The sequence below is a fragment of the Drosophila takahashii genome, chromosome X (genome assembly GCF_030179915.1).
Source record: "Drosophila takahashii strain IR98-3 E-12201 chromosome X, DtakHiC1v2, whole genome shotgun sequence".
NCBI classification, from domain to species: Eukaryota; Metazoa; Arthropoda; class Insecta; order Diptera; family Drosophilidae; genus Drosophila; species Drosophila takahashii.
In genome coordinates, this window is record NC_091683.1 from 21,078,926 (window position 1) to 21,103,542 (window position 24,617).

Consider the following 24,617-nt stretch of genomic DNA (forward strand, 5'->3'; position numbering starts at 1 on the left):
TTTTTTTAGTGATACGAAGGATGAGTTTTGGGGTGGTGACCCCGATTTCCTATTACTATAAAAAATGTTTGAGCTAATCAATCCTTAATTTTTCCATTATTGTTCAAATAGTCTTAGGTATTTTAGTGATGCGTTAATGATCCATAGAAGGAGATCTGTAGGGTGGTGACCCCGATTTCTTCTTGCTTTAAGAAATGTTTCAGTTAACCAATCTTAAGTTCCTCTATTATTGTTCAAATAGGCTTAAGTGTTTTAGTGATGCTTTGATTATCCATGGAAGGAGATCTGTGTGGTGGTGACCCCGATTTCCCTAATCCCCATCCCCCCAAAAACTCAAGGGCACCTTTTGTATCATTGCAGTTTATTCGGAATCATTACAGATCGGTTTCCAGGCAGTCCGGGGTCTGTGCGCCTAGGCGGAAACGCGGATGACGCGGTTGCGGTTGGGGGTGGCTTGGCGGAAGCGGTTGACCAGACGCATGTTGCTGCGGCGGTTGCGGCGCTGGCGGCGCTTCTGCTGCTGCTGCCTGCGGCGGCGCTGCTGCTGGCGACGCTTCTGCTGCTGGCGGCGCTTCTGCTGCTGCTGCTGGCGACGGCGGCGCTGCTGCTGCTGGCGGCGGCGGTGCTTCTGCTGCAGCCGCTGGCGCTGGCGGCGGGCGTTCACCTGGCGGCGGCGGTTGCTCTGGGAGCGGGCGGCCTGGTGGTGCTGCACCTCCTCCACCTCGTCGTCGTCGTGCTGGTCCTCCAGCTGGAAGTGCTGCTCCTGCTCCTCCTCGTCGTCGTCGTTCTCCTCGTCGATGGGTTGCAGCTGGCGGGCGGTGGTGCCGGTGGGCGAGGTGGTGGTGGGCGTGGTGGTGCTGGTGGAGGTGCCGGTCGAGGTGGTGGGTCCGGTGGGCGAGGTGGTCACCGTGGTGGTGCTGGGCACAGTGGTGGTGGTGGGTGCGGCCGTGGTGGAGCTGGTGCTGCTGCCCTTCAGGCTGTTCAGCAGGTCGGTCAGCTGGGTGGCGCTGAGGCGTCCTTGGGCGGCGGGCTCATCCCGCTGGCGGCCGAAGACCTGGAAGTTCTGCTGGGGCTTGGCTGTGGGTTTATAAATATTAGATATTATAGAGATATATATTTTTGGGGACTCGAGATCACCCACCGCTGGCAAAGGCCGCCAGGCACACCACCAATAAAAGTCCCTTCATCAGATGCATCTCGAGGTATTGTTATCCTTTAGCTGGGCTGGGATCTCTGAGTAACTCTTGGATGGCTGGGCTGCTGTGACTGACTTCTTGGGTCGCAAACTGCCATATTTATATGTAACCAAGGGCCTTTTCGGGTTACAAGAGGTTACAGCGAGTGGACAGCGAGGAAAAGAGAGAGGAGAACACTTGTAACGAACGAGAAAAAGGGACGGAGTTAGTTTTATCATTTAGTTTCTGGGTTTTTAGTGGGCCTACGAAGAAAGGGCCCCGAATATGCCCACCTTTTTTCGGCGTTGTAAGCGCTTTGCATAATGCCATAAATAATCGCGAGCTGACCCGTAACCCCAACCCCATCCAAACCATCCGATCGATCGCCGCTAATCATTTGCATACGGCTCGCGAATCGCCAGCATTTGCATATTCATATTCGATTCTGATCTCAGGTTCTCTGATCTCAGGTTCTCTGATTCTCCGATTCTCAGTACCAAAGGGCGAAAGTGGAGGCGAGGTGTCAATGAACCACCGAAGCGCTGACCCCACGCAGAATTCTGCGAAGAAAGGCTTTCGGATTGGTAGAAAGAGTGCCAATTCGCACGGTTGCCAACGAAAGAGTTTTGGGGACTTACTACATTTGGCAATGAAATAATGACTATAAATAAGAAATAATATATTACGTTTGTTATAAAAATAATACTTTTGTAGTATCCACTTAAGGTTCAGTTATCTTTAGGTAACTTGCATTTTGATTTTTAGCGTTATATAATTATTTGCACTTATGATGCCTTACAAGGCATCTCAAAATATTCCATTAAACAACATTCTTGTTAAATAAATAACCACCATATAAAAAATATGTTATTTGGTTCTCATACACTCGTATCTGAGGAATTTCTGATTTGAAGCGATAAAATGTTGTTAGGATATTAAATAAAGTATTTGCTTAAAATATTAATCTTCTAATTCCTCAAGAGGAATTGTTCCTCAAGATTTCTAGGGCATTCTTCATCAAAATGGGAAATCCTAACTTAGGAACAAAAAATCACCCATGATATATTATTTATTATTAAAATATGGTTTATCCTTTGATATTTCTCTTTGAGATTTTGATCATCCATCATATTTACTATGATTCTTCCTCTATAGTTTTTAATGTATTTTACTATCAAAGACCTTTATAGATCTTTACATAACTTATGAGACTTTTTGGAATATTTTTTTTAACAGTAATAAAATGGAATGTTTATGATCCCTTGTGATATTCCCCAGTTATCCCAGAAATCCCTTTCCTCCCAAGGTAATAATGAAAAAAAAAAACTTTTGTTTTGCATACAAGTTCAGTTTATTCGGGGGTTCTCGGATCGGTTGGGGGGCTGTGGACCGGAACTGTTTTGCCCCGGATCTACGTCTATTGCTAGACCTAGACCCGGATCAAGACCAGGATCGGGATTTCTTCAGCTCCTCAGTTGCGACGACCGCCGCGACGACCGCGACGGCGCAGGAGGCGCATCAGCCGGCGGCGCTGCTGCTGGCGGTGGCGGCGCTGGCGCTGCTGCTGCTGCCGGCGGCGGCGGCTCATGTTGTTGCGGCGCTGACGCTGCCGCTGGGCCTTCGAGCGGTTGCGGTTGCGGCGCTGCTTCTGCGAGACGCGGCGGCGGTTCTGCTGGCGCTGGCGCCTCAGTCGCTGCTGGCTGCGCTTGTCGGCGGCCCGCTGGCGGCGCAGCAGAGCCCGGATCCGCTGGTTGTGCTCCCGCTGGAGGCGCTGGATGCGGCGGCGGTTGCGCTGCTCCTGCTGGAACTGGCGCCACTGGAGCTCCGAGGGGCGGACCACCGAGGCGTCGGAGGCGGAGGACTGCTGGACGGCGCTGCTGCTGCCGCCGGCGGAGGGGGCGGCCACGTAGAAGCTCTCCTCGTCGTCCTCGTCGTTGTCGTCGTCCTCCAGGCTGCCGGCCTCGTCGTCGTCCTCCTCCTCGAACGACCTGGGCATCTCCTCGTCGTCCTCGTCAGCGATCTCCTCGTGCTGGTTTCCAAACTCGCGGCCGGAGGGCGAGGTGGTGGTGGTGGGGGTGGTGGTGCTCGTCGAGGTGCCGGTGGAGGTGGTGGGTCCCGTGGGCGACGTGGTCTCCGTGGTGGTGGTGGAGGAGGGAATTGTGGTGGTGGTGGGCGCCACCGTGGTCGTCGTGGTCGAGCCCTTCAGCGAGGTCAGCTTGTTGGCAATCGAGGAGGTGAAGCGGGCCTCCTGGGCGGCCTCCGAGGAGCGCTGCCCGGCACCCACGCGGTACACATTGCGGCGTTCGGCTGTGAATTGTAAATTAGAATTAGTAAATACATAAGAATATAATATTAAACCATTTTCTTAGATTTTTTAAAAGATTTTTTAGGATTACATTTAATATAAAGAAAATGTTTAGATTTAGAAATGGATTAGAAAAGTTAATAAAATAATTAGTTAGATAGTAAGTAATAGTTTACAAAAATAATTTAGCTAAAAGGTAATTTTTAAGATCCAAAAATTAAATATAACACAAAAACTTTTTTTTAGATTTTTAAAAAGATTTAATAAAAAATGTTAATATTTAGAAAATTATCAGAAAAGTTAGTTAAGTTAATTAAATAGTGAGTAATAAATAACAAAAATAATGTAGCTAAAAGGTAATTTTTAAGATCCAAAAATTGAACAAAAAAATATACTGAAAAGGTTAATAAATATTCTTCTACAACTTTAAAATATTTTGGAATCATTAAAAACCTTTAAAAAAATGAACAAAAGGCTTTTCAGAAATTCTGATAATTATGATGCAAAGGGTCACAAGTTTGTGTTGTGAAAGCGGAGAACAGAGGGTTCTCTATAGATAATTTTTAGAGGGCTTTCTCCCCTTCTATCTCTACTTTGTAACCAGAACTTTGGACTCACCCAAGGTGGCGGTTGGGGCTAAGAGGGCGCAAAGGGCCACAGCCAGACTCAGTTGAAGCAGGCAATGCATTCTGCGGATGGTTCTCCTTATCGGGATGAGGATTTCCTTGACTGGGGGATCGGTGGCTTCCTAACTCACTTGTTGGCTCTGAGTTTGCACTCACAACTGACTGACAACTGAGGGTCCGACCCGGGATTATATAGCCACTTGGGATTGGCAGACCGTCCAGCTGATCGATTGCTGTCACATCCTCCCCTCAGCCCCATCCCCCCGTTTTTCGCCTTTTCTTGGCCAGCTCTATTAGCCAAAGTTCGCCCGGGGTCAAAGTGAACCGGGTCGCGGGTCAGAGGCGTACGAATTTTATGCTAATTTCCCATCTCTTTCGCCAAAAACATTCTTCTAGCCATCGCCGAGCAGCCGATGATTGATTGACGTCAAGCCAAGTCGAGATTGACCCCCGGAATCTGGCCCAAACAGAAGTTCTTTGGCTGTCAGTTCTCGGTTTTCAGTTTTTCTCGGCTCACAGAAGTCTCTGCCCGGCATCTCCTCCTCCCCACAGAGTGGACCAATTAACCAGAGTTACAAGAAGTATTTGTGTAAAAATGCTGCTACTAGTCAATGATTCTCATTTACGCTGAAAACTTGAAATCAACCTGCCAGTGTATACAAATCCACAAGGAAACACTTTACTTGTCCCACAAAAATGTTACTCATATTTTAGGAATCTAAAATAAACGTTCTATATTCTTTCTTCCGGAATTATGTTTTCCTCAAGGTACTTGGGATAATAACATTTATTCTTTAATATAAAAGATAAAAAAGTACATCTACACAATACATTATAACATATCTTCGTTCGTATTAATCGTAAAAAAGGTCAAGGGGTAGTACAAAATATATTCACATTCAAAAATGTATTGATTCTAATATTTCTAAATAAATTCTTTTTTATCGATTGGCGAAAAATACATCTTAATTACTTTATTTGTCAACAAAACTTTCTTGCTCCAAATAAAAGGTTTCCGAAATGAGTGCACTTTCTTTTTATAAAGATCTTTAGAAGACAGTGAGATAGATTCAATATAATGTAACTGCTAATTTCCTGGAAATAATTATTAAAATGATATTGCACCTTTTATTATTTTAATTATACATTAGTGTCTTAAGATTTAGTGAATAAATTTAATTAAATTGAATTTTTGAGGTAAGAAAAAATGCTGTGAGTGCTAATGCAATTAAAGCCATTCTGAAAACAAAATCATTAATTCCCATATTCATATCATTTATTCATATCATACACTAAAAAAATAAATTAAAGGAATACATAATTATTATTACACATTTTATTTGTCGCATCTTAATAAATTACCTCAAATTTTATTTCGAGTTTAAAAGTTGAACTAAGCTATAAAAACAAATACTTTAGTCAAATATTTTACAATCAATAAACCCGATAGTTGAAGTACAAAAGAACTCTACAACCAATTAAAAAAATGAAAAAAAAAATTAAACATTCTTAAAATATTAGGAAAAGTGGGCCTCAAAAATGATGTCAAATCAAGATAGTATTATGTCCATAACAATGAAAGTAATAGTCCAAATATGGAATTTCATACATCATTGAACTCGGGATTCCCAATTAATTGGCATTTAAACTTGGACATTTTAACACTTTGCCATTTTTTGCCAAAAATCGCGATGTAACCCCTTACAAAAAATGAACAAATTGGTCGGACAATTAATTTTTTTAAGTCAGCAAATGAGTAAAATAAATAAATGATTTATTTATCGCAATTTTTGGCCAAATTACAGCAAGAAAGCACAAGAAAAAACCTGTTCTTGGCAAAAACCCAGATCCTGCTTTTCCATTAAAACAAATCAGAAGTTTAGCGGAAACCAAGAAAACAATAGTCCAAATATGGGATGTCATACATCGTTGAACCAGTATAAAAATTCCCTATAAATTGGCATTCAAATCTGGACATTTAAATTTGTGATATTTTTCGCAAAACTTAATGATCTGACGACCCCTTACAAAAAAATTGCTCGACAAAATAAGTTTTCAGACATCATCAGCCATAAACGTGGTACATATTTGTACATGTAATTTTAATTAATTTGTTAAACTTACTTCGCAAATCTAGTTTCTAAAAATGAGTAAGCCAAATTAAAAATTAATTTATTTCAAAAATATTTAACATTTCCTTTTTGTGTGTGTTGAATTATAAATGAAGAATAATAAAATCGCTTTATTTTCTCCTCAGAAAACCATCAACATAGGAAATAATAAAAAAGGCACCCCCGTTGATAAACCCATAAAACCCAAAAACAGATATATGTATAATTTTCATATCACATTTTATTTGTCGCATCGTGGTCAAGTGTCTCAAGGTTCGTGTCCTTCGATCGGGAGTGGATCTTAACTATAATACTATATAGAGGGAGGTGGCGTCCGCCTCCCCCCTTTTCCTGCGCTGCTCGTTTAGCCCTGGAGGACGACCTGGCCGCGGCGCCGCTGGTTGCCACGCCTCCGGTTGCCGCCGCCGCCTCCCTGGGGGCGGATGACGCGGACGTTGCGTCGGCGGTTGCCTCCGGTGCGACGGCGCCTCTGGGCGGGACGACGGCGACGTCGGTTGTTGTTGCTGATGCCCCGCCGACGGATGTTGCGGCGACCGTTGTTCTTGCGCCGGCGGACGATGACGCGATTGGCGCGCTCCTCCTCGACTTCATCGTTGGCGGAGGGGGAGGCGGAGCGCTCCATCAGGGCGACGACGGCGCCATCGGGAATGGCATCCAAAGCGGCACGCGGCACCAGGAGCGCCGCCTTGCCGGTCTTCTCGTCCAGGACGCTCTGGCCCTCGATCTCGATGATGCCGTCGGGAACCATGATGGCCCCAGCCTGATCCCGCTGCACCATCATCTGCTTCTTGGGCAGATCAGCCTGATCATGTCCCTCATCCTGGTCGTCGTCCTGCTCCTCGTCGGCAATGGGCTGGTTCCTCCTGTAGACCAGGCCGCTGCGGGCAAAGTTCAGACCCAGCTGGTGCTCCAGCTCCTCCTCCTCGTCCTCGTCGTCGTCATTGTGGTGATCATCGTCCTGGAGGTCCTGATCGTCCTCGTCCTCCTCCTCGACAATCTCGAAGCCCTGGACAACGGCGCCGGCATTGGCGCGACCCTTGGGAATGGTCAGGAAAAGGTAGGGGTGCTGCGACCTCTGACCCTGCACCTGCTGCACCTGCTGACCCCCGCGCCCCTGCTGGAGGCGTGGCTCGGCCAGGGCGAGGGCCACCAGGAGGGACAGGCCCATCACCAAGATAGCACCCAACTTGGACATTCTCGACTCGCAAGTAATCAGTGTGGGAGAGAAATATTTATTGAAGATTTACTGCCGACCGGATCCTAATTGTAAGCAAGGCCCAAACAGAACTGTACGATCTGCGGCGGCGGCATTAGGTTTTTATGCGAAAAAGTTCTGGCCAGAAAGTCTAGAATCTACAGTCCACAATCCAAATGAAAGCGGCGGAGAGAGAGCCCACTCAGAACATTGGGCATAATTGCGGTCGATGTCGGCATAATTTCAAGTGGCGAAATTTGTGGAAAAAAGTCGTAGAAAAATATGATGATGAAAAGGTAGAAAAGTAGAAAAATAGAATCGAGAGTCAGTGACCCGCCGGCCGATGGGCGATGGGCGATGGCGGGACAAAAGAAAGAGCGCTGAATAAATCAGAAGTCCGAGTTTGAGTCCGAATCGAAAAGTCGAAGATCACCAAAGGCCCAAAAAAGCGCGGCGGTCATGCTAATGACAAAACAATCAGAGACACGCAAAGAACCAAAGAACCGAAGAACCAAGAACCCAGGCTCCCAAGAACGAGAAGAAACCGGAGAAGTCAAGAAGTCAAGGGCCGCTGACGATCCCATCGCAAAACAATCCCATCCGAACTCATGATGGACCTGCTCTCGGAGTCAGCGACGCATGCGAAGTGGTCGCATCCCATCAACCGGCCACCGGTCATATAGCCAATGCCCAATGGGGTGGTGAGATAATATGGAATAGTATGGGATGGTTCGGTATAAGGCCATGTGCCTGATTGATAGACCCCCTCGTTGGGCTTTGTTCGCGTGATTAATAGCGAAGCAAAGTGCCGAATTCTGCAGGTGAAAGACTGAAAGTCGGCTAATATTTCACATGCGATCAATTCGCAGACTTTGGCTGAGGTTACAGCACATTTTTCATTTTCCAAGCCCATTCAATTTATAATAACTAAACCGTTTAGAAGAATTATTTATTTTAGCAAGATTGGCATTTTCGTTGATTTTATTTAATCAATATTATAATTGTAAATTATCAAACCTCGGTATCCTATGACCCAATTCAAAAATCCATGCTCTTTTAAACTTGTTGCTGACTTAGAAGAAATAATTATTTTGAAACATTTTTTCATTTTTAAGGATTACTAAGGTTGGCAAACACATAAAATGAGTAGTATTAAAAATTAAAAAGGCTTAACTGCTAATCTATTACTTATACATCTGCGAGGGTATAAAAATACCCTTTTTACAGCGGGTTTTCAATCGTAATTTGGAAAAAACACATCTGAAAGACCGACTGTTTTTTAAGCAGTCAACAACCTAAGCTAAGCATGCCCACCACTTTCAAGACAACTATATCAACTTTCGGTTTATTTCTAAATTGTATATTTATTTATTATTCTTATTTATTTCCTAGTACGCAAATATAGAAATGCATTGATCGAACATACAATCATAGTAATCTTGTTGATAAAAGACCCTTAAATTTGATAAACATATAAAATATAGGAAAAACAAGAGAGAACGCTATAGTCGGGTTGGTGTCCCGACTATCTAATACCCGTCACTCAGCTAAAGGGAGTGCGAACGCTGTACTCGGGTTTGTATCCCGACTAATAATCGTAACTCAGCTAAAGGGAGTGCGAGGGAGATAGATATATAAATTTTGATTGCGTATAACTTTTTAATGAATGGTCCGATTTGAAAAAAGTCTTCTACATTTCGATAGGTATAAATATACACAACAAAATTGCATTTAAACTTCTCGGAAATCTTTAAAGATGTGGGCGCAGGACCCATTTTAAAATCGTTAGTGGGCGATTGTGGGCGTTAGAGGGGGCGTGGCGCTCGGCTAAAATAAACTTGCGCTGCGTAGGAAGCCAAAGAATATGTGTGGGAAATCTCAACCTTCTAGCTTTTGTAGTTTCTGAGATCTCAGCGTTCATACAGACAGACAGACGGACAGACGGACAGACGGACAGACGGACATGGCTAGATCGACTCGGCTGGTGATCCTGATCAAGAATATATATAGTTTATAGGGTCGGAAACGCTTCCTTCTACCTGTTACATACTTTTGCACGAATCTAATATACCCTTTTACTCTACGAGTAACGGGTATAATTACATATAATTTTCTTATCCTTTTAAATAAAAATAAATTATCTAAATAACGAAAACATTGTTTTAATATATTTTATTATTTAAATGCAATGTTCAACGGAAAAATGAACAATAATACAATAATACGGTCCCCTGATTTCACTGCTCATTAATCCAAAATGAGGCTATCCCTGATGTTCAGTCCGATGGCTGTGATCCACTGGCCGGGCAGCAGATGGACAATGTCCCTGGAGAGGCAGAGGAGCTCATAGCCAGTTGTCGAAACGATGGCTCCCAGGGTGGCGATCTTGAGCCACTTGACCTTCCTGCCGTCCCACTCGCGGCGGGAGAAACCCAAGTTGAGGGCGAACCACTGGCTGCAGGCGAGGCAGACAAAGGCCACCAGACTCACCAGTCGGTGGGTGAGATGCAGAACCAGGTGGCTAACGAAGACCAGGGCGAATCCAGTGACCAGTGATCCAACGAGGAGCAGGAAGCCCAGGAGGCCGCACAGTCCGTGCTTCGAGTTGAAGTGCGATTCGTGAACCCTGCGCTTGGCCAGCCACTTGGAGAAGATGCCCACCAGGCCCAGCCAGAGCCCCACCATGCCCAGGACCATGTGCAGTCGGTTGAGGCGCCTCCTGGAGGTCAGGTCGGCCCACCACCACGAGTGGCACACCAACAGGGCCTCGCCCACGCACCAGAAAAGTCCCAGGACGGAGTAGAGGGCGTGCCGGCCGCTGCGGGAGTCGTCCATTCGCCAGGACTTCCTCACTACCACCACGGCTATGACCATCAGCAGAATGTGGGCCACCAGCTCCAGGATTATCCTGTACAGGTTGACCTGGTAAATGGCCACCAGCAGTGGCCAAGCGAACTCATAGATCACCACTTTATCGGTGCTGGCGTTCTGAGCTTGGCTCATTTTTCCGGATTCTCGAGATTCTAGTTTTCAGACTTAAAAGTGACTTGAAAAGCTGAAGGTAAAATTTATACTTAAATTTGTTTGAAAATTATTAGAACAATTTATATGAAAATCCAAGTTTTTAAATATTAACTTAACTTTCAATTCCCATTCTACAGAAACTATTATAATAAATAAATAAAGAAATTAAATTAATAAAGGTTCCAAACTCTGATTTCCCATACAACTTCAAGGCTTAAGAAAACTGACTTCAGAATATATAAAATAAATTGAAAATTATTTAAATATTTACTTAATTAATTAATAATTTGATTTCGAATATAAATGTAGTCATATCTGAATTATTTAAATTAATTTATTAATTTTTTGTTGATGGCAAAGTGGAATTCTCGCTTTGTGCCATTCCTTATGCTCATGTTCTTCTAGGCAAAATTCATCGGCAAAAATTCAAAGATGTCAGAGGTATTTTTAGTTCATTCACTCCAAGAATTTAGTCATTTTGCCTATAACAAATTCCCAGATTACCCAATGTCATAAATATTCATAATGCAATAAAACTTCTAAAACGGTAGCTAATTTCGTAAGGATTTCCGAGCTTTTGAAGAAAGAATTCCGAAGCCTGAAGATCATTGAGTACAGTCTTTGGATAACTGTTCTTCAACTGATCCAGATGTTTTCATTCATATCTAATTATGGAAATTGAAATATTCTAACAGGTCGCATAAATTAATTTTTGGTTCTCTCATGACGTTCAACTTTTAACTCTGATGAACTGTTAGACAAAAACTGGGTCAGCGCGAAAAATTACCATATATATTTGGAGATTGGGAGAAATTTCATAAATCCGCTAGTTTAAAGTCGCCTTTTCCACCGCCCCGCAAAAAAAGAAATCCACACGCACTTGGGTCAATTTCAAATTCAAACATATATACTTTATTAGAGACATTCAAGAAGTCACAGTGAAATTTAAAGCCAAAATCCGCCTGGCAACAGTCCGCGGAAACTGCGAAAAATTTCTAAAACGCCAACTTAATTTCCATAAGAATGTGCCGAGGGAGAAGTTCAACGGGGTCAGAAGCGAAAATCATATTCAAACGACGGCAACGGCACAAAGAAAGCTGCTGTCCAGTTTTTGATTTTTGGCTCTTGGCTCTTGGATTTTGGCTAATAAATTGGCCCAGGTCTTAAGCTCATGGGCTGGGCCCCGATCGAGTTGAAAGTTCATTGGCCGTTCCTCGGTTCTTCTGCTCTTTAATTATATGGCCAAATCCGATTCGGCAGGTGCTGACCTTTGCCTGCGGGGGAATTTACGACCGTATATCTGCACACACATGCCTGAATCGCAGAATGGGAATTCGAAACTCTTTCTTCGGCCATCCAGTTATTTCCAGCCGCCTTTTCTGGCCACTTGCCTGAGCGTTAACCCCGGCCCATTGTCGTCGGGGCACAATTAAATATCAAAATAATGCCGGAATAATGTTGTCAACCGGCTGAGGCCGAATGTAAAGCTGAAGTGCTCGCATGTTGGCCCAATAGTGTCCGCTCCTCTCGGGGATGATTATGCAAATTTCCACCTTGTGGCCCAAGGGCCAAATCATCTCGTTCGCATCTCATCGATCTGGAATGGATCGTTATCGTGGGTTCCCGCTCCGCTTGACTTGCTAAACGTTGCCCGGGGTCTTTAGGCTGGAAGAAGAATTGCTGTGCGTACTTTATTTGCCCTGACCAAGAGTCGAGTGTGCCGGCGAGAGAATTGTAAAGGGGGTCTGAGTGTCACCTTTCTACTAATACTATATTTAACTAATATTTAAATATATTCAATTATTTAAATACATTAATATATCTGTTAGTTTATTTTCCAATTCCCTAGGCGTTAATAACTGTTTAGTTTGCTGACCAATAAATATTTTCTATAATAATAGTAAAGAAATAAAAAAATTATTAAGTTTAGTCAAAAATGTTATAGCAATATTCAGTCTATGTGTAAACATAACAAAATGTCATTAATGATCTTGGGTATAAAAAAACCTTTAGACATTATATTGGGTTATTAACTTGAAAGCATACAAACAATTCACGAAAAAAATGGGTATGATTTGTAGTCCATCTATGTAATTGAAAATAAATGAAGTACCCTAATAAAAATAGGTCTTTTATAAATATGTTTAAGACATTCACAGAAAAGCTTGTTCTGGTTATATTTTATCCTTCAACTAAGCTCAAAGATCCTATATCAAACTTTAAAAGAAAGATATATTGTTATCCTAAAAATAAGCTTTAAGCTCCAAGATCCTTAGCTAGTAACTTTTAAGTTTCCAGATCTACATACAAAAAGAGTCCTTCCATTAAGCTCAAAGCTCTCGGATCTCATTTACTTCCCTAACACTTTTTAACCCCTTTGAACTTTCATAGCTTCTTAACAATCCACAAAAAGCTACCTGTTGCGAAACCCCAGCGCAGAGTTGCCTTCGATCGATAAGCAATTCCAATCGATCAACTGTACCTACGCCGAATACCGTTAATCGGTCAACCCATTTGCATATCGATAAGGTGCTTTCTTAATCTGCCAATTCTTTTCGCCTGACCCCAAGCACCGAATTTCTTTAGTCGCCGGGCGAATATTAATTATGGAAAGGCCAGCGAAAATAAACCGCGACAAGATGGTAGATATGCATATTTAAATCGGTCAAAGCGCACGGGCCTCATTAATAAGCCATCGTTTTCTGGGGGTTCGAGATCAGGTTTTCGGTCTTTCGAGGGGGTCAATGATCTGGACCGTGAAAACTTGAACTTTCAACTGGCCGAAAGCGGCAATAAAAAAAAAGGTTTAGTTATGTTAATAGTTTTCTCTCTCTCTCTCTCGATGGCTTTTCGACTTTTTTGGTTAGGCATTAACACACGCAAAAAAAAGGTAAAAAAATTTATTTCTTTGTGGTTTTCACGGGGATTGAAAATCGTTTTGGTTTTGGTTTTGTTTGTCATTATTTTTTTGTTTTATCTTCAATATTTTTCATTTTTCGTTTGGGTTCGATTTTTTCGGGAGGCTTTTTTGTGTTACAAAATTAAGCGGAGTGCTCCTGGTGATGGGGTTCCTCCTTCTGGTGGATTTCCTCCTTCTTTTGCTCCTCCTTCTGGTGCTCCTCCTTTTGGTGCTCCTTCTCAACCTCCTTCTTATGGGCTTCCTCCTTTTTTTCCTCCTCCTTCTGGTGTTCCTCCTTCTTGTGGATTTCCTCCTTCTGGTGCTCCTCCTTCTTAACCTCCTCCTTCGGGACCTCTGGCGCCTTTCCGAAAGTGCTCAGTGCCCTGGGTGCCTCCTTCTGGTGCTCCTCGGGACTCTCCAGCGACCTACCGCTCTTCCTCAGGGCGAACCGCCTGTTCTGGGTGAGCAGATCGAAGTAGGGATGGAAGTCGCCGTAGGACACATAGCGGGCATCCCCGAAGGCGGGCTGGACATGGCGGGAAAGGCCCGGCTCGTCATCCTCGCCGACCAGGATGAACTCCTGCTGCTGCTGCTGCTGCTCGGGGATGGTCTGTGTGGCCTCCGGGGTCATCATCTCCTGCTCCTGCTTCACCACATCGCTGGCTCCTGCCTCCATGGGCTGCTTCTCCTCCATGGCAGGTGCCTTCTCCACAATCGTTCCGGGACGAATGCGAGTGGGCAGCAGACCGCCGGCCTTCACGGGCTTGGCGGCAATCAGAACGGGCTGGGCGGAAATGGGCTTGATGGAGGCTCCTCCGGCGGCGGAGGCTCCTCCCTGGGAGGGAGTTCCTGTCCTGGAGGGTGGAATCTGGGGGGGCTGGAAGATGTCCATCAGGGAGGCGTCGGCCAGCAGGGGAACCGCCGAGGCGGTCAGCTGGGGACGCTGCTTCTTTTTTTGACCACCGGCAGAGGTTCCCCTCACCGGACTAATGGCGCTCTGGGGGATGTTGAGGATCAGCGGCTGGGCCTGGATGCCCTCGGCCAGGGAGACCACCGACTGCTGGTCGGGTGGCGAAAGGCCCAGTTGGCTCCAGGGAATGGTGATGTACTGGGTGGGTCGACCGCCGCCCTGCCGCCTCACGGGCACGGTGAGGGGGGGCTGGGGGAAGGAGCCGCTGACCGGAACCCGCTGCTTCTTGGCCTGACCCCCCTGCACATAGGCGTAGGGATAGGGGGAGCTGAGCAGCTCGGGGGCCAGGTAAACGGTCTGACCATTGCGATTCACCAGGAGAGTCGTCTGCTGAGGACGACGGGTCTTGGAAGATCCTCCCGAGGAGGAAGTAGCAGGGTTTCTCCTCAGCGTGGTGGCCAACTCACCGGGTGTCTGACCCCTGGTAAACTGACGGATCTGGCTGATGATGCTCTGCTGACCACGCTGGATGAAGTTGGGCTGGTTCTGGCTGCGCCTGGTGGAGGATGAGCCGCCGGCGGCAGGCTGGAAGTCCTGCTCTTGATCCTCCTCCTCGTCGTCGTTCTCCTCCTCGTCCTCGTCGTTCTCCTCCTCCTCCTCCTCCTCTTCAACTGGCTGGATGGGCTTCTTCTGCACCTTGGGCTTCTTCTGGGCGGCCAGAGGCTGCTGACGCCTCTTCTGGCTGACCAGCTGCTGCTCCTCCTCCTGCTGCTGCTGGAACTTCCTGCGCTGGTTCTGGGTTACCTGAACCTTGTTCTTCTTATTCTTCTGCCTCTGGGGACGCACTTGCTCCAGGGAATCCTCATCCTCGAACTGCTCCAGGCTCTGCTCATCCTCGTCGTCGTCGAACTCCTCGTCGAATCGGTTGCCCTGGAAGTAGTCGTCCTCGTAGTAGTCGTCCTCGAAGGAGTCCAGTCGGTTGTTGAACCGATTGGGTCGCTGCTGGCGACGTCTGTTCAGGTTGTTCTGGTTACCTCCTCCATTGAGGTTACCCACTCCTCCGCCATTACGATTGCCATTCCTCTGGGGACGCTGCTGCACCCGCACCACAATATCTGGTCGCTGGGTGGTGGTGGTGGTGGTGCTACTGGTGCTGGTGGTGGACTCCCTAACGGGGGTCTCCACCAGACCGGGAAGCTGCTGGCCGGCGGCCTGCAGGCGATCGTTGAACCAACCGGAAACGGAACCGGCCAGCGTGGAGAAGGAGGAGCCCAGCTGCTGGGCGGGATTCATGCCGAACAGCCAGGTGCCCGGGGAGGCGGGCGATCCTCCAGCTGCCGCCGGAGTGGCTCCCTGCTGGGCCTGCTTGCCCTGGATCTCCTCGAGGGAGGCCTGGCGAGGCTTGAAGGCGATCAGGGGATGGATGATGAAGTCGGCCACCGTGTGGGGCTGGGGATTCGCCGCCTTCTCCAGGATCTCCAGGGGAACTGCAACGGGGGAGGGAGCGGGAGCCTGGACAACGGGCGGCTTCTCCGTGGGCGTTTTGGGGGCCATGGGCGATACATCTTCTGCTCGCCACAGCAGCAGGCAAATAATCACCACAAATCACAGAACAAAAAATCACCAAACAAACAAAACACAAGGCACATGAAAAAAAAGAGAAACACAGAGATCAGAGGTTAGATTTTTGGGGGGTTGTTTTCTAGGGGGTTGTTTTCTGGGGGAGGGGTCCTACCAATCAGCGCCATGTCGGCGATGGGCGACTCCGTCGACTGCTCCACCTCCGGAGCCTCGGTCACGCCGGAAACGGAAGCCATCTGGCCAAGGGCCATCAGCAGGCACAGGCCCACCACCACGAACTTGGTCATGGCTTCGGTTCAGGTTCAGATCTCGGGGTTTCTGAGTCTCTACTATCACTATCACGCACTGGGTTTCAAATATGATGCGAGACCTCGCTTTCTGGGGGTCCACAGACAGAGGTTTCTTTTGCCGAACTGTTGGGGGAGCGACGCGACCCGAGCTTTTTATGTGCCGTCTACAAACGGTTTTGGCCAAAAGCCCGTATTAGCCGAAAGGCCCAGAAGAGTGAGCCGAGCGATCTGGAGAGAGAGCCAGAATCCCAACGGCAAAGCTCTCTCTTCTGCCGGCAACAGCAATGCTGTAAATCAATTTGCGGTTTCTTGACCGCTGGCCAAAAAAGATCGCGGGTCGCAGGTCGCGCTGCCAAACGCTGCCCCGGAATATTTTCAGTTTTTCGAAACTAGTTCGGGCCCAGAACCATAAATATGCTGGTCTAAAGGGCCACGCCTAGGCTGGAATTTCTTTTTGATTATCCCATCAACTAAATTGGTACTCTTCCACATTTAGCTGGCATAACAAAAAGTGTAAAAGTTGTATTTCACTTCATAAACTCATAGAATCGGAAAGAGCTTTTTCTGATTACTTAAAAAAATCCTAAAGAATTATTCGGTAAATTAAAACCAAAATTATAAAATTTTTGTCTTTAATTATATCGGCATAATTGAAACATGTATTATTATTTAACATTGCCTGTTGGACTATTATTTAAATTATTTCTATTGTTTTAAGTTTAACTTAAGTTTGATTACTAATTCTGATAAAAACCCATTCTCTCAATAATCTTTGCATAGACTTCATTATTTTATAATAGTTTTTTTTCTGTTTAATTATTTTAGATATTTAGCGGGCTATAAAAAGAATGCTGGTTTGGTAACTTTAATTGTCATCTTTATAATATAACTTAAAACAAGAAAGGCAGCTAGCTTGGCCAAGACGAAATTTTTTAAAAATTGATAAAGACTAAATATTTAACCTATTAGTTTCCCAATAATTTTACCATCGCTCCTATGGAATATTGTTGTAAAATTTTTCTAAAATAAATTCCAACTTTAGAAATATTATATTAAATTAAGTGATTTTGTTAAGAGTAGAAGACTTATATCATACCTAAAATAAAAAAGGATTTGGAAAAGTTACATCCGGATAGCTGCAAAATGGGGAGACTAGTTCGGAACGGCGGATATGGCTAGATTATCTAGTGATGCTGATCAAAAATATATTTATTTTGTTTGGTCTGAACGTCTCCCTCGCTGCGTTGTAAACTTCTAACTGAAATCATTATACCCTCTGCAAGGGTATACTGAAATTCCTTTACTAATATGTTCATGGTTTAGGAATATTTATGGTCATTTTCATAATTTCTTTTTGGTATTTAACCCCTGATCAGACGATTAGAAGCAATAAATTAAATTAGAAACAAAAAAGAAAGAAATAACTAATATGTTTGTGTAATTCAATGTGTATATTTATATATAATTTGTGTGATTACTATTTAGTTTTATTTTAATAAGCTTACCAAAGTTCTTTAAAGTCGAATTATAAATAAATTTACCTAAACTAAACCAATTAAATTGGAAAATAACATTTTAGATAGGTTTTGTTAACTAAAAATTTTATGTTATGTCTGGATACCAGAAATTTTGTGTAAGTACTTTAAAAAATGTTTCCGTATTAAAATTGACGTTTCAATTTTTCGTACGGACATAAACTAGTTCCGATTGTAATTTAAAGATATTGATTGATCGAAGTCAAGTAAATCCCCCGAACTCACTAGCAATTTCCGCCCAGCGATTTCTATTCACCGAATGTGGATCATTGTGCCAATTCCGGGAATCTTTCTTAGCCACGGTCCAAAAATAGAACTTTCCCTACTTTAGTAACTTTCCAAATATGTTGACCCCGCAAATGATTAGGTGAGATGAGATGACCCCCGACTTGAGGGCAACTTTCTTCTTCGTCATATACGCAAAATACCAAAAAACCAGAAAAAAAACGAAAAAAACACTTTGCTAATGAGTATTTATGATTTTTTTATGCATTTCCATTAGCATCAAATAACTTGGCTCGGATCTCTTTTGCTCGTCCAGACCTCAAAGCTAATGAATACATTGCGCTCTTGGCCGCATAATTTGGTTATTAAAACATTTGTTTATGTCGCCCATAATGGGCAGCAAATATGTTTTCCTTTTTTCCCAGGCCGCCCTCGTCATTACAAAGAACTGCCAACGGTAGCTGTGGAAAATTTAAATAATTGCCGCGGCAATAACATAAATTAGATAAACCATCGGAGAGGCTGGCAAAAAGTGGAGCGCGAAAAAAACGCAGCACATAAATTAATCATACCACCCGTGGTCAGTGGCCCGAATTCGGAATTAGATCGGGCTGAGAAAATCGATTGCTTCCCGATTCTGTCCGCCATCAAAGGAACCTAATTAATATTCAGGCCAGGGGATCGATATCGGGAGTGATTCGATTTCGATTCAACCGCTTTGGGAGAGTCTTCCTAACTAGAATTACATGCACTGCGCGTCACATAAATGTATGGTTTTCTTAACAATTTAATTACAGTCCACAATTAGTTCTTCGTTGATTTAAACTCACTTTCTTACGATCCGCATTCAAATCAGAAACTTTGTGTTTTTGGGAGTTTTTCGTAAAAAATAAGCTATTAAAGAAAAACATTTTTTGTCCAAATTAAGATTAAAGTTTGTTTAGTTGTCAAATAATTTTTATTGATGCTCTTATGTTTCCAAAAGTTATATGAAAATCGGTAAAATATCCATATTTGTTATCAGTCGGACCATTTAGGTTTTGTAAATATATTAAACACTTTTTCGATGGAAATACATTTGTACGATTTTACATTCTATGCCAACATTATAATTAAATTGATTTTTAAAATTTGTTTGTGCTAGCTTACTACTTACATGGAAACATAAACATTATCTGATTGGCAAATGAACAAAAAATCAAAACTACAATCGAAATCAGCCATTCCCCCGTCTTTAAAATAAATATCATTACTGGGCTTTCCTTCGTGCCACTTTAGCACGGTAGCAGGCTTCCCGGAGGCCGTAGATATGATCTTGCCATCTTTCTTCAAATGCTTAATGCCAGTCCAGAACCAGTGATAATTTATTTGGTTAAGTTTCTGTATTATGTCTGCAAGTTCCTCTTGGGTTTTGAAAGCCGCCCAATAGCCGCCCATTTCACGACACGTTTTTACAGCCTTATCCCAGGTTTTTTCAATATCATTTTCGATATAAAAATATCTGGAACCAATTAGCTCAAACTTCGGAGGGATGATCTTCTGGGTTTGTATTGTGGAATGCGTTTTGGGAGGGGTCTTTTGAGTGGTCGATTGTTGCTTCAGCTTCAGACGTTTGTTTGTTTTTGATTTGTTTGGAAGCTCCTTTAGTTGGGCTTCCATTTTGCAAAGCTCTGCAGTTGTTCCTTCATTCTCGTCTCAAAAGATTGAAGTAGGGCTGCACTCTTGGTCTCCAGATTTTCCATTTTGGCGTGCAGCATCTGCAATGCACTCTTCATTTCAGAATTTGCCGCCACAATTTGTCGTTCTTCCCTCGAATTGGTCTTCTTCAGGGATTCCACTCCTTCTTCAATCCAGTTTAGTTTGTTCTGACTTATGTATTTATCATCGAATAGTGGCCGCAATGCCACACTGAGTTGGTGCATCGGAAAGCTGGCAGATAAAAGAACCACTATCCTGGAAGCCGCTCAAAGGTCCTAAAAAGCTTAGGATGATCAAGAAAAACAGAAGAGTCAGCATTCTGATTTAATATAACTTTGCGAGGAGAACTTTTAGAACGTACTGAAAATGAAAAATGAGAATAAACACTAAATATATTTTCATTGCACAGTTAAATTATTTACATATCTGTATCTGTATACCTATTGTCTTAAATTAAATTCAACATTTTAAATTATTTTTATATTATTTATTTATGGTATAGAGTAGTTTGTGGTAAAATATTTATCACATTTAATTTTAACGCAGTAAAATAAATTTAAAAAGTCGATACATTATTTTCAAGAATATCTATTGCGGTTTTAAGTCACTTAGGAGGAAGTTTCAGAAGCAATTTATCAACATTTGATTTGAACATTTTTCACAGCAAAGTTTTAGGCGCCATTTCGAAACTATTTTAAGACGCATGGCACTCCGCTGGTCTCATAATCTCTTGTATTTCAATTGGCTGCAAAACAAAGCGCCGCAAACAAAGGATTATTGATTTGAATTAGCAAACAATGAGGGGAAACTAAGATAGTGAGCAAACGGCCATAAATCCCATAAAATCATAATCCGTCTTGCCATTATTTCGCCCGACCCGCAACTCATAGTTCGATGGGTTAACCATTTAATCGCTGGCACTAAGTTGGACCGACTTTCAGTGGGGAGAATGGAAAGGCGGAGAAGAGAATAAATTTCGCACCATGGACTCGATCCATTTGATTGATTTAAATGCCCGTTGTTCGACCGATCCGAATGGGGAACACATGCTGGCTAAATATGTATATATATATATATGTAGTGTGGCCCAAATAAGCCCCGAACTCTGACATGTGGGGGGAAGAACAGTGGGACCTCGCCCACTTCGGACAGTGACAAATGGAAGCGGCCTGACTTATTGAAAATCTCACTTTTGACCTCAAAATTGGCTCAAGAATTGGCCAGACGGTTCTTTCTTTCGTTTGGCTTTTTTTTCTTGCTTGTATTTTTCCCGTATTTTCGAGTCGACCCAAAATGCAAATTTCTCGATTCTGGCAAGAGGCTGAGACTGCAACTGGAAATGGAAATGGAAACGGAGACGAAGCCACCAAAAGTCAACGTTCTGGGATCTCTGGGATGGAATAGTCGGAGGTTTTGCGACTCTCTGATTTTCTGTTTCTGGTTTTCGTGCATAAATCAGCCGACATTTGGACATTTGCATAGTTTAATAATTTGCCAATCGTCCAAATCCAAATCCCCTCCAATTTCGCCACATTTTACTTTGTTCTGCTGCCCGGCTACCTAATTTCTTTTGTTTTTCGGGTGATTTTTATGTGTCTCCGCTGTTTCGCCTTCCATTTTGCTGCTGCTCTACTGCCAGGTGAACGTTCCTCCCCTGTATAAAATGTCTTTGCCGGGCACTTGATGGACCATTTAATAGAGGCCCTCGTCCAAGTCCACATCCCAGTCACCCAAGCTTTTCAAGTTTCCTAGATCCCATCATTATGGCAATTAAGTTGGTAGCCCTTTTGACCATCGGCCTGGCCATCTTGGCCCTCAGCGAAGGTGAGTTTAGACTTTAATGATCTTGGTTCGTTCTGTTTCGACTGGTCATTATCGAATTATTCGCTGTGGGGCTTTAATTATCCAGCGATTATTAATTAATTAACTGCCTGGAGTGTCGTTCTATCAATAATAATTTTTTTTACATTTTTTTGGAAAGTTTTAAAGTGCTTTAAAAATTGTTTTTCAATTTAAGAAATTATTTGGGGACTTAAAATATAATTTAAAAATTCAAATAAATATTATTTAAATCCTATATTTTATCCCTCTATTTTTCCCCTTCAGCCCGTCATGTCAGTGGTCACCGCAGGCAGCACTTCGAGCAGCGGGCGCTCATAGCCAAGCCCCACAGTGGCCCCCAGGGACGCGTCTTCCCCGGCGCGGTGGCCATCAAGAAGCTGGTGCTGCTCAAGTTCAAGAAGATCGTGCCCATCTCCCTCATCCTGCTGAAGTCGAGCAACGAGAACGAGGCCGAGCTGGTGCCCGTCTACCCCACCGATCAGATTCCCGAGAACGTGCAGTTCATCCCCACGCCCAACGGCATCTCGGGCCACAAGGACGTCCAGGCCATCGCCATTCCCGCCGAGCTGCACGACCAGCTGCAGATCAACGGCCTCTCCAACCTGGAGAACATCGAGGCCCTGCTCCAGAGCAGCTCCATCTCCTCCGCCGACAACGAGGGCGAGGCGCCCGTGGGCAACAGCATTGCGGTGGCCCAGCCCGAGGATCTGGTCCTCGAGCAGCCGGAGAACGACGAGGATCAGCTGCTGGATGGAGCTTCCGCCGCCCCAGCCGCTCCAGTCGCCGCTTCTCCCGCCGCCCTGCGCCGCCTGTCCGCCGACGAGCTGCTCCGCTCCGGCGTCCGCAACTCCGCCCAGCAGCAGCAGACCAGCGTGGAGGAGATCCCCCTGCTCCTGTACTCCGCCAACGAGGGCTCCTCCTCGGGACTCTCGGCCGGCATCTCGGGACGCCGCTTCGTGGCCGCCGCCCCGGCGCAGCGTCGTCGCCAGCAGTTCTACAACTAAATCTAACTTAAAACTTAACTTAAACTTAACTTAACTTAATCTGTCCCCTTCCGCACTCCACACTCCTCCTCTCGATGGCTGTCACACGGGCTTCACTGTACCTACCTACCACTACCACTGGCTATTCATTTTTTTTTTAGACTGAACTGAATATAAATTAACGTTATGAGCGAAATGACAAAAGGGGCGACTTGTGCTTCCGGGTGGCAAAGGGTCTCCAGAGGGGCGCCAGCAAAAAAGGCTGCACTCGGAGAAATCGGGGGTTTAAAATGGCAGAGCACTGTCTGCGATAAGGGTAGCAAAATAATTTCCAATAAGAAATTTGACTTAAAAAATAGTCAATAGAATCCTAAAACAAATAACAACATTTCTAGAGCTATTTTTGTATGCCTCTGAAAAATTGTTATTTAACAGCTAAAAAAATTAGAAAGAAATAAGACTTATTAAAAATAGAGTTCCAATACTAAGCCGAATTTACTATATCTACGATATACATTTTTGGTAGATTGAAAAATGAATTGATCTTCAAAAGAAAAATTTCTTATCAGCTTTAGGGGTAAAAAAAAGCAAAATGTAAAATGTAGAAGAAATGCAACAATATCTCCGAATTCTTAAAATTCAAGTTATGTATTTTTAAAAAGTAAAAAGTAAAACGCAAAAAAAAAGTTGACTTTCATCCTAAATTTTTTCGAGTGTCGTCGAGTGGGTGGCAGTTCCTTCTTTGGGGTGCTGCTTATCAGGCGACTGCAGTTATCAGGCCTTTGTGCTCGGGCTTTGTGCCGCTGACGTGACATGTCCTGTCTGTGCCTCATCCTTGTCCCCATCCTCGGCCTCATTCCATCCCCAATCCTCGGTTTCAGTCTCAGTCTCAGTTTCAGTTTCGGTGTCCCGATCCCAGTCCCAGTCCAAATCGCAGTCCCAAAGAGTCCTCGTGTGGCAGCCTGCCAGCAAATTTGAGCCAACAAACAAAGCAGCCACAAAACACATGGCACAAATTTTGCTTAGGCGCAAAAGTCAACGGCACAAGAGGCCCAAAGAAAGGCAGCCGCACAACAAAAGCGACAGAAAGATGGGACACGTTAACCTGCCATTTTCGAGTTGCGACCACGAATGAGGAATGTCCTTCGGAGGATCTCCAATTGTTCACAGAAATTAATAGCTCTGGATTTTAAAATAAATATAGGTGTCTAAAAATATGCAAAAATATGTTTCTAACACAAAAGTGATTTAAGTTTATACATTGTTTATTTATTTATTTGTTTGTTTATTTATTTATTTATATATTTATTTGTGTATGTATTTATTTATTTATTTGTATTCTTCATTTCTTTCTTTCTTTATTTCTGTATTTCTTTATTTCTTATTTCTTTATTTCTTTATTTCTTTATTTCTTTATTTCTTTATTTCTTTATTTCTTTATTTCTTTATTTCTTTATTTCTTTATTTCTTTATTTCTTTATTTCTTTATTTCTTTATTTCTTTATTTCTTTATTTCTTTATTTCTTTATTTCTGTATTTCTTTATTTCTTTATTTCTTTATTTCTTTATTTCTTTATTTATTTATTTATTTATTTCTTTGTTTCTTTCTTTCTTTCTGTCTTTATTTATTTATTTGTTTGTTTTTATTTTATTATATAAAATTTCCAAAATATTAAGAACCCTTTTCTTTAAAAATACCCCTTATTATTTACCTATTTTCATACATATTTTTTGCGGAAAACTTAACGATCATTTATATCTCGGTAAGGGTATCAAAACTCTACTTCTTTGCCCATGCAGCTACCTATATACCCCGCTCCCCTCTCGTTTTCCCTGTCGTGTGTCTTATTTGCCGCATTTTTGACAGGATTCCCCCAAGCAACAAAGCCCCCCTCCCCCCACGGAGATTATGCAAGCGTTTTCCGAATTAGCCAGGCGAAGAACAAACAAAACAAAGGGACAAAACCTCGTGGGACAGACATACGGTAAAAATATTGCCACACTCAAAGGACTTCCGTTTTAAACTTTAAAAATTCCCTGTGTTGTCCTCTATTTTAGGAAATCATTATTTCCTCGTAATGAAAAATATTAATTACACCCGATGTAGGGCATTCCCGAATGTTGGAAGCCTTTAATCACTATTTTTAAAGAGCCTAAAAGTAGAGAAATTAATATGCAACTATAGTTGCCTATAATA

General features: G+C 43.6%; 6 protein-coding genes across 6 annotated transcripts; 1 reads left to right on the forward strand and 5 right to left on the reverse strand.

Annotated features, from left to right (window-relative positions):
• Positions 1-345: 345 nt before the first annotated feature.
• LOC108065558 (putative uncharacterized protein DDB_G0274435) lies at positions 346-1,262 on the reverse strand. The gene is made up of 2 exons (XM_017153571.3): positions 1,142-1,262; positions 346-1,077 (listed from the first exon to the last, which is right to left on the reverse strand). Exons 1-2 carry the CDS (start codon positions 1,194-1,196, stop codon positions 413-415), a joined length of 720 nt encoding a protein of 239 aa, XP_017009060.2. The 5' UTR covers positions 1,197-1,262; the 3' UTR covers positions 346-412.
• A 1,384-nt stretch (positions 1,263-2,646) lies between these two features.
• Positions 2,647-4,251, reverse strand: LOC108065567 (putative uncharacterized protein DDB_G0274435). The gene is made up of 2 exons (XM_017153581.2): positions 4,099-4,251; positions 2,647-3,482 (listed from the first exon to the last, which is right to left on the reverse strand). The coding sequence occupies exons 1-2, from the start codon at positions 4,166-4,168 to the stop codon at positions 2,647-2,649; spliced, it is 906 nt and encodes a 301-aa protein (XP_017009070.2). The 5' UTR covers positions 4,169-4,251.
• A 2,189-nt stretch (positions 4,252-6,440) lies between these two features.
• On the reverse strand, positions 6,441-7,513 carry LOC108065545 (uncharacterized). Its single transcript, XM_017153553.2, has one exon. It carries the CDS (start codon positions 7,431-7,433, stop codon positions 6,582-6,584), a length of 852 nt encoding a protein of 283 aa, XP_017009042.2. The 5' UTR covers positions 7,434-7,513; the 3' UTR covers positions 6,441-6,581.
• A 2,131-nt stretch (positions 7,514-9,644) lies between these two features.
• Positions 9,645-10,479, reverse strand: LOC108065474 (uncharacterized). Its single transcript, XM_017153472.3, has one exon. The coding sequence runs from the start codon at positions 10,434-10,436 to the stop codon at positions 9,681-9,683; it is 756 nt and encodes a 251-aa protein (XP_017008961.2). The 5' UTR covers positions 10,437-10,479; the 3' UTR covers positions 9,645-9,680.
• A 2,864-nt stretch (positions 10,480-13,343) lies between these two features.
• On the reverse strand, positions 13,344-16,273 carry LOC108065734 (neurofilament heavy polypeptide). Its single transcript, XM_017153868.3, has 2 exons — positions 16,002-16,273; positions 13,344-15,834 (listed from the first exon to the last, which is right to left on the reverse strand). The coding sequence occupies exons 1-2, from the start codon at positions 16,132-16,134 to the stop codon at positions 13,499-13,501; spliced, it is 2,469 nt and encodes an 822-aa protein (XP_017009357.2). The 5' UTR covers positions 16,135-16,273; the 3' UTR covers positions 13,344-13,498.
• A 5,018-nt stretch (positions 16,274-21,291) lies between these two features.
• Positions 21,292-22,611, forward strand: LOC108065539 (uncharacterized). Its single transcript, XM_017153549.3, has 2 exons — positions 21,292-21,419; positions 21,702-22,611. Exons 1-2 carry the CDS (start codon positions 21,359-21,361, stop codon positions 22,439-22,441), a joined length of 801 nt encoding a protein of 266 aa, XP_017009038.1. The 5' UTR covers positions 21,292-21,358; the 3' UTR covers positions 22,442-22,611.
• The last annotated feature ends 2,006 nt before the right edge of the window (positions 22,612-24,617 follow it).

Excerpts from the sequence above, each read along its gene's own strand:
- LOC108065558 (XM_017153571.3), bottom strand. The coding sequence starts at position 1,196 with ATGCATCTGATGAAGGGACTTTTATTGGTGGTGTGCCTGGCGGCCTTT. Across the intron at positions 1,078-1,141 it reads CCTGGCGGCCTTTGCCAGCG|CCAAGCCCCAGCAGAACTTC; the intron begins GTGGGTGATCTC and ends ATAAACCCACAG.
- LOC108065567 (XM_017153581.2), bottom strand. The coding sequence starts at position 4,168 with ATGCATTGCCTGCTTCAACTGAGTCTGGCTGTGGCCCTTTGCGCCCTC. Across the intron at positions 3,483-4,098 it reads AGCCCCAACCGCCACCTTGG|CCGAACGCCGCAATGTGTAC; the intron begins GTGAGTCCAAAG and ends TACAATTCACAG.
- LOC108065545 (XM_017153553.2), bottom strand. The coding sequence starts at position 7,433 with ATGTCCAAGTTGGGTGCTATCTTGGTGATGGGCCTGTCCCTCCTGGTG.
- LOC108065474 (XM_017153472.3), bottom strand. The coding sequence starts at position 10,436 with ATGAGCCAAGCTCAGAACGCCAGCACCGATAAAGTGGTGATCTATGAG.
- LOC108065734 (XM_017153868.3), bottom strand. The coding sequence starts at position 16,134 with ATGACCAAGTTCGTGGTGGTGGGCCTGTGCCTGCTGATGGCCCTTGGC. Across the intron at positions 15,835-16,001 it reads CGCCGACATGGCGCTGATTG|AAGATGTATCGCCCATGGCC; the intron begins GTAGGACCCCTC and ends TGTGGCGAGCAG.
- LOC108065539 (XM_017153549.3), top strand. The coding sequence starts at position 21,359 with ATGGCAATTAAGTTGGTAGCCCTTTTGACCATCGGCCTGGCCATCTTG. Across the intron at positions 21,420-21,701 it reads CATCTTGGCCCTCAGCGAAG|CCCGTCATGTCAGTGGTCAC; the intron begins GTGAGTTTAGAC and ends TTTCCCCTTCAG.